The sequence below is a fragment of the Ornithorhynchus anatinus genome, chromosome 10, assembly GCF_004115215.2.
Source record: "Ornithorhynchus anatinus isolate Pmale09 chromosome 10, mOrnAna1.pri.v4, whole genome shotgun sequence".
In the NCBI taxonomy this organism is placed as follows: Eukaryota; Metazoa; Chordata; class Mammalia; order Monotremata; family Ornithorhynchidae; genus Ornithorhynchus; species Ornithorhynchus anatinus.
The window spans coordinates 20,525,776-20,534,378 of record NC_041737.1 but is presented as its reverse complement, the minus strand read 5'-3'; the positions used below and the strand labels follow the sequence as shown (position 1 = coordinate 20,534,378).

Sequence of the window (8,603 nt, the reverse complement as noted above, 5' to 3'; positions counted from 1 at the left end):
GGAGCGTCTGTCAGTCCCCAAGCGGTCCCCGCCCTCTCCCCAGCTGTCTACGTGGGGGCTGGCGGCCGGGGAGGAGAGGGCAGGACCGGCCGGGGCCCACGGGCCGGGGTAGACGGGGCGGGGGACGCGGCGCGGGGCCCACGGCACCGGCCATGCGGGCGCTGCGGCTGCTGGCGATGGCTCTCCACTGCTGCTGGCTGCTGCGGGGCGCTCAGGCCAAGACCCTGCGGGGCAGCTTCAGCAGCAGCTCCGCGCGGGAGACGCGGGGCCAGAGCATCGGGCAGTTCCAGTTCCGCGGTAGGTAGCCTCGGCAGGACCGGCCCGGCCCGGTCCGGCCCCCGGGGGGTGGCAGCGGGTGGCAACCCCTCCCCCTCCCCTCATTCAGTAGTATTTCTTGAGCGCTTACTTACTCTGTGCAGAGCATTCGTTCATTCATTCAATAGTATTGAACGCTTACTCTGGGCAGAGCATTCATTCATTCAATAGTATTTCTTGAGCGCTTGCTTACTCTGGGCAGAGCATTCATTCATTCAATAGTATTTCTTGAGCGCTTGCTTACTCTGTGCAGAGCATTCATTCATTCAATAGTATTTCTTGAGCGCTTGCTTACTCTGTGCAGAGCATTCATTCATTCATTCAATAGTATTTCTTGAGCGCTTGCTTACTCTGTGCAGAGCATTCATTCATTCAATAGTATTTCTTGAGCGCTTGCTTACTCTGTGCAGAGCATTCATTCATTCATTCAATAGTATTTCTTGAGCGCTTGCTTACTCTGTGCAGAGCATTCATTCATTCATTCAATTTTTATTTGTTGAGCGCTTATTCTGTGCAGAGCATTCATTCATTCAATAGTATTGAGCGCTTACTCTGTGCAGAGCATTCATTCATTCAACTTTTATTTATTGAGCGCTTATTCTGTGCAGAGCATTCATTCATTCAATAGTATTGAGCGCTTACTCTGTGCAGAGCATTCATTCGTTCAATAGTATTTCTTGAGCGCTTACTCTGTGCAGAGCATTCATTCATTCAATAGTATTTATTGAGCACTTACTATGTGCAGAGCACTGGACTAAGAACTTGGAATGTATAAATCTGCAACAGGTAGAGATAGTCTCTGCCCAGTGATGGGCTTACAGTCGAATCGGGGGAGCACTAGAAGCAGCGTGGCTCAGTGGAAAGAGCCCGGGCTTGGGAGTCAGAGTTCATGGGTTTGAATCCCGGTTCTGCCACTTGTCAGCTGTGTGACTGTGGGCAAGTCAGTCAACTTCTCTGTGCCTCAGTTACCTCATCTGTAAAATGGGGGTAAAGACTGTGAGCCTCACGTGGGACAACCTGATTCCCCTGTATCTCCCCCAGTGCTTAGAACAGTGCCCCGCACATAGTAAGCGCTTAACAAATACCAACATTATTATTATTATTATTAGTCTAAGTGCTGGGGGAGATACAGGGGAATCAGGTTGTCCCACGTGAGGCTCACAGTCTTCATCCCCATTTGACAGATGAGGGAACTGAGGCGCAGAGAAGTGAAGTGACTGGCCCACAGTCACACAGCTGACAAGTGGCAGATCTGGGATTCGAACCCATGACCTCTGACTCCCAAGCCCGGGATCTTTCCACTGAGTCATGCTGCTTCCCATCTGCCTGGGCATCGGGGACGGGCCTCATCCTTCTGCTCCCAGACTCGCCCCCTGCTCATCCCTCGCCCCCCGGGACCCAGGACTTGGAGTCATCAATCAATCAATCAATCATCTCTAGTGAGCACTTACTGTATGCAGAGCCATCCCTGTGAGCTCGCTCACCCTGATGATGATAATGTGTGACTTTGGGCAAGTCACTTAACTTCTCGGTGCCTCTGTGACCTCATCTGTAAAATGGGGATTAAAAGTGTGAGCCCCACACGGAACAACCTTATTACCCTGTATCTATGCCAACGCGTAGAACAGTGCTCAGCACATAGTAAGCTCTTAACAATTACCATCATCATCATGATGATGGTATTTGTTCATTCATTCAATAGTACTTATTGAGCACTGACTATGTGCAGAGCACTGTACTAAGCGCTTGGAATGGACAACTCCATAAGAGAGACAAGCCCTGCCCAACGACGGTCTCACAGTCCAATTTGTTAAGCGCTTACTATATGCCAAGCGCCGTTCTAAGCGCTGGGGGAGATGTAAGGTGATCAGGTTTCCCCAGGTGGGGCTCACAAGCTTCATCCCCATTTAACAGATGAGAGAACTGAGGCACAGAGAAGTGAAGTGACTTGCCCAAGGTCACACAATTGACCAGTGGCAGAGGCGGGATTAGAACCCACGACCTCTGACTCCCTATCCCGATCTCTTTGCACTGAGCCACGCTGCTTCTCACATGTCCCTCCCATCCCCATCCAAACTCTAGGCTCATTAGAGGTAGCAAACTTGTCCGCTAATTCTGTTACATTGTCCTCTCCCAAGCGCTTAGTACAGTGCTCTGCACGTAGTAAGCGTGCAGTAAATACCAGTGCCAGTAAACACCGTGGCTGGAACCTGGGCTCCGAAAGGTTTGAGAAGCAGCGTGGCTCAGTGGAAAGAGCACGGGCTTGGGAGGCAGAGGTCGTGGGTTCTAAACCCAGCTCTGCCACTTGTCAGCTGGGTGACCTGGGGCAAGTCACCTCACTGTGCCTGTTACCTCATCTGTAAAATAGGGATTAAGACTGTGAGCCCCAGATGGCACAACCGGATTACCTTATATCTCCTTCAGCGCTTAGAACAGTGCGGGGCATGTAGTAAGCGCATAACAAATACCATCATTATTATTTGAGGCCCAAGCCTGAAGGCCCAGGGCCATTGAAGGCAGGGGGAATACATTCAGAGCTGTAGAGACTCCCCCAAACATTTCAAAAAGTAATTTGGCTATTTCCACTAGTCCTGTTAAGAAGTTAAATTCAGAATAAGCATGGCCAGTTTCAGCATTTTTCTTAACTTCTTGTTGCTAGGGTAAATTAATTTGGTCACTGTTGATCAGTTCTTGAATCATGTGGATAAAAATAACAATAAAGAGGCCTGCATCTGAATTTACCTCACACCGAACAGTATTTTTTGAGCATTTAACTATGTGCAGAGCCCAGTATGAGGCTCATGGAGAAATACAAGACAAATCAATCGATTGATCAATCAGTCAATGGGAAACCCATCCCCAAGGTGCTTACAATTAAATAGGGGATATGGCAGACAAAATAATGAACAAACAATAAAGAAGTGATAGAGTCAAATAATAGGCACACATTGTACTTTTCCCAAGCACTTAGTACGGTGTTCTGCACAGAAAGCACTCTATACCATTGATGATAACAAAATAAACAGGTAAATAGTTGGATTCTGAAGTGACTAACCAGGAAGGGAATGAATCAGGGAATACTGTAATGACGTAACCTTTTAGGAGGGATTTGTAAGGAGAGATGTGGTTTAATGAGGTTAAGGAGGGAGTCCAGGGAAAAAATTGAGCCCTCCTTCAGAAGTGGCAGACACAGTTCTGCTAATTATACTGTCCATTCAAAGGCTCTATTTTTGCTTTTACTGCATTGGCAAAATTCAGATACATACTAATGAATTATTTAGAAATCTGTAAATTTGCAGGCCTCCAAGTGAAAGCAGATATTAGGAGCAGTACAGGAGACCTATACCGTACTCATCTCCCATAAAGTCCAGCGTTTCCACAAATGGAATATGGAATGTGTGTGTATATAGTATAAATATAGTTTCACATTTTATATTTCATTATCAATATCCTAAAAGTCAATTAGGTTATAACTAGACTACAAGACCTTTGATAATGAAATATAAAATGTGAAATTATATTTCAAACAAAAAGTATAGACTACCAAAGAATATTGAAGAGAATCTGTTTCTAAGGAATTCCCAAGTCACTCTAGTTGATAGAGGAATGATTATAGTTATTAATTAAAACTGGCTGTTTTAATCAAATTCTTCAGCCCCTTTCCCTGATTTTGAACTTCAGCAATCATTACATGAACACATTTGTAGTTTTTTACAGGTTAATTTTGTTTTCTTCCCTTGTGTCTTATACCCAAATAGTACAAAGAAATGAAGATAGGATAATTAAACGTTTTTATTCCATTCCACTGGCAGCCACCTCTGACTGTTGGAGTGCCTGACTTTTCTGGGTTTAACATTGGGCTAAGCATTGGATCTGGAAAGAACTGAGGAATGTGGCAGGGCTAGAGCCAGAACTAGATTCATTCATTCAAGAGTATTTATTGAGCGCTTACTATGTGCAGAGCACTGTACTAAGCACTTGGAATGTACCAATCAGTAACAGATAGAGACGGTCCCTGCCCTTTGACGGGCTTACAGTCTAATCGGGGGAGACAGACAAGAACAACGATAATAAATAGAGTCAAGGGGAAGAACATCTCATTAAAACAATAGCAAACTAGATTGTGAGTCTCATGTGGGAGAAGGGCTGTGTCCCACCTGATTCACTTGTTTCTACCCCAGTGCTTAGAACAGTGCTTGACACATAGTAAGGGCTCAACAGATCCTATTAAAAAACCAACAGGCAGCTAGGTAAACTATGCAGTGCTCTAGAAGTGTGGGGTGATGTGGAGATGGAGACATCTCAAGCAACGCTCACACCTGCTTTCTGATATATTGTGGGTTCTTGAGAGAAGAATCATGCCCATTGCTATATGTGCTTCAAAGCCTAGTACAGTCTTTGGCCTTCAATAATAACACATTATTTTTTCTAAAGCAGTTGCATATTAGTAAGCTCATTTTACCTCACAATATCAGAGATGGGGAGAGGCAGTTATTATTTACATTTTACAGATGACAGAACTGAAGCCCAGCAAGATTAAATAACCTGCCTCCAGCTGTATACTTGGGGCTAGAACCCACAATTCCTGCTTCCCAGATCTGTATTCTTTTTACCTTATTTCCTTGCACCTGGATTGACTGCCTTCTTGCTTGAATATTTGTCTATAGTTCTATGAACAGGCCACTGGAAACCATATATCTTTGATAATTCAGTCTTAATGGTTTCCAGTTTCTCAATTCCACAGTTGACTCTAGGCCAGAATCATTTTCTCCAACTCAGTGTAGAAAAAACAGCTTCTGAAGCAGAGTTGGTATATCTAAAATAATCATTCCATGAGCAGCATGAATTTGCTTGGCATGGAAGATCTTGGTAACAAGTGCAATTGGAACCTGTGTGATGTCTCAGATTCCCAATAATTCTGGCTTTCAAGCCTGCCAAGACCTAGGGAGAAAGCAGCTCGTAGATATAGGCCCTGCATCTCATGCCCCACAGCATTCATGTACCTATCATTATATTTAGTTGCTTCCCCTAGTCGTAATTTCTTTTAATGTCTGTCTCCCCGGTTAGACTGTAAATTCCTCGAGAGCAAGGATTGTGTCTCCCAACTGTATTGCATTCTCATATGCACTTAGTATAGAGCCCCTCACTGAGTGCTCAATAAATATTATTGTTGCCCATTCTTCAGATTTCACTCTAGAAGAGACAGGGGTCTGAGAAAAGATCTCCCTTAACAGTTAGTGTCTCTCCACAACTCAGAATAACAAGCCCTTTGAGCCACAGGAAATTTTGAATGAGGCACCCAAAGAGCATTTCCAGCAGCAGATTGGCATTTAACAGTGGCTTACGGTGCTCATAGCCACTCACTACCCTTTGGAAGACTATGTATTATGCATTATGGACTATTTAATCAAAAATTCATCCATTTATAAGAAAAAAATGCAAAACCTGAATGGAGTAAAAAGCATTCTACAGGAAAATTCCCATTTGTTGCCACCATAAGAACTATAAAAGGCCTACTGTACAACTGTGACTGGGCAGGGGACATAACTGCTAATTCTGTTGTACTCTCCCAAGTGCTTCCTACAGTGCTCTGCACATTCGGAGTGCTCAATAAATACTATTGATTGATATTAAAGTTCATTTGTATTAAAGAGTAAGGCCAAAAGTGTTTGTCCCAGCTGTGATTCAATGTGCATATCCTACTGTATCTTTCATTAGCATTTGAGGTTGGTATCTTTTTTAAAAAAATATATCAAGGTGATCATCCTCTGTGTGTCGGAATCAAGAACATAGCAAGAGCTGTTGGAAAAAGAAGCTAAACTTTACCTATTCCAAGCTGTGTCTTTCATTAGTTTGGAACCAAACTAGTTAATATCTTTTTTTAAAAAAAAAAAATCTAGGTGACCATCCTCTTCTGTGTGTCAGAATCAATAACATAGCAACAGCTGTTGGAAAAGAAGCTAAACTTTACCTATTCCAAGCACAGGAATGGCTAATGCTGCAGGAAAGTACCCAGGATTATAGCTGCACAGAAAAATTATCCAAAGCTCAGCTGACTGGTGAGTTCATTTTTGATATTGTTTTCTCACTACTTTATGCATAGTTATGCTTATTATGTGTGTGTTTGAAAGAAGGTGGAGGCTCCCAAGGGAAGGGAAAAGCATTTGCCAGATGATAGGTTTAAGAAAGCTGCTATAATTATGAAATTGTACTCCTTGATAAAGTGACAGTTTTTTAAATTTAGCCTTCAGTGGTCTAGAAATCATTCTCTTTTAATGTTCCTTCTTCAAACTTTTAACATCATCTTTTTAAATCATCCCAACAAAACCGTGTTTCTTAACAGACTTGCAGGCAGTCTACAGTCATATAATTGAAAGCCTTCATGCCAAGTAATGGTGTTACAGCATCTAATAATGAAGTTTAGGAATCCAGCCTCCCCACAGATAAGAAATTCTCATCCTTTGCAATATAGATGTACTCCATTGGTTAACTAATGAAAGTAGAAAACACCACAGTTACTATGGGGAGATTCACTATCCGCTGTTCATTTTCCTCCAGTGAGGGAAAAGTCTGAGTTGCCTAATGGAAGAAAGGTAGACTAGGTTCTAATCCTGGTTCTGCCACTTGTCTGCTATGTGACCTTGACCAAATCACTTCACTTCTCTGTGCCTCAGTTACCTCATCTGTAAAATGAGGATTAAGACTGTGAGCCCCATGTGGGACAGGGACTGTGTCCAACCTGATTACCTTGTACCTACTCCAGCGCTTGGAACAGTGCCTAGTGCATACGGTAAGTGTTAAACAAATACTGTAATTTTCCCTCTAGACTGAGCTATTTGGGGGCAGGAATGTGTCTTTTTGTTTTATTGTACTCTCCCAAGCGCTTAGTACAGTGCTTTGTACAGAGTAAGCGTGCAATAAATATGATTGAATGAATGGATAGGTGCTCCCCCCCAGGCTCAGATTTAGAGCCCTATGTTAAGGAACATGGCTTAAGTGACCAGATTTCTCTTCCTTCCTTTCCTTTTTTCTAGCCCCACCCATTTCCTAACAGATGAACTAATAATTATTATTATTATTTTATTTGTTAAGCACTCGCTATGTGTCAGGCACCATACTAAGTGCTGGGGTAGATAAAAGATAATCAGATTGGACACTGCTCTGTCAGCGTGGCTCAGTGGGAAGAGTCCGGGCTTGGGAGTCAGAGTTCATGGGTTCAAATCCCAGCTCTGCCACTTGTCAGCTGTGTGACTGTGGGCAAGTCATTTAACTTCTCTGTGCCTCAGTTCCCTCATCTGTAAAATGGGGATTAACTGTGAGCCTCATCTGGGACAACCTGATTATCCTCTATCTACTCCAGTGCTTAGAACAGTGCTTTGCACATAGTAAGCGCTTAACGAATACCAACATTATTATTATTATTACTTGGGGCTCACAGTCTATAGCAGGGAGAACAGGTCTTGAATCCCCATTTTGCAGGCAAAGAAACTGAGGCACAGTGAAGTTAAGTGACTTGCCCAAGGTCACCCAGACTTCAAGGCAAATTTGGGATAATTTGGGATTAGAGTCCATATCTTCTGACTCCCAGGCCCATGCTCTTTCCACTAGGCCACGCTACTTGGTCAGTAGTGCTCTCTACCAACCAATAGCTTCCAGATTTATAGCCCCGTCAAGAGAGCTGCCAGAGGTTGTCAGAAACATAGGGAAACTCTGAGGCAAGGAAAATTTGGAGGGGTTTTGGGAAGACCACCTGAATTTAAAGTCATGAGTCTGGTAGGAGAGCCAAGGAAGCGACTTTTGAGAGCCCAGAAAGAAGCACATCGATAAGCCTAGTGTACAGAAATCAGGAAAGAGGTCACCCTCCTTGAGTGAATGTTTTGGAAAGATCAAGATGGATGGAGGCAGCTTAAAAACCAGACAGGCCCATTATAGTACATGCTATAGATGTCAAAATGTGGCAGATAACTTAAGAAGTTAATTCTGCAATTAAATGCTCTAGGGAGTTAGAGCAGTAGCTGATGCTCTTGTTCCATGTAGATTGAGTACCCCTTATAGAATTGACTCTCAAATTTTGCATTTCTTCAAGTTGTTTGAACGGCGTACCCTAGTGGAAAGACCACGGACCTGGGAGTCACAGGATGTGTGAGTTCTAATTCCAGATCTGCCACTTGTCTCCTGTGAGATCTTGGACAAGTCACTTAACTTCTGGGCCTCCATTTCCTTATCTATAAAATTGACTTTTTACAGATGGCAGAGTGTACTTTTTACAGAGCAGCATGGCCTACTGG

The 8,603-nt window shown here is 43.6% G+C and overlaps 1 protein-coding gene across 2 annotated transcripts in view; it reads left to right on the top strand.

Moving 5' to 3' along the window:
• Positions 1–131: 131 nt before the first annotated feature.
• The window catches only part of GPR180 (G protein-coupled receptor 180), a 34,248-nt gene continuing 25,776 nt past the window's right edge, over positions 132–8,603 (top strand). For both annotated transcript variants that reach the window (XM_029074050.2, XM_029074049.2), the window contains exons 1-2: positions 132–297; positions 6,216–6,374. In XM_029074050.2, the coding sequence (XP_028929883.1) occupies positions 153–297; positions 6,216–6,374 (304 nt within the window). In that variant the 5' untranslated portion in view covers positions 132–152. The remainder of the gene's footprint in view (positions 298–6,215; positions 6,375–8,603) is intronic.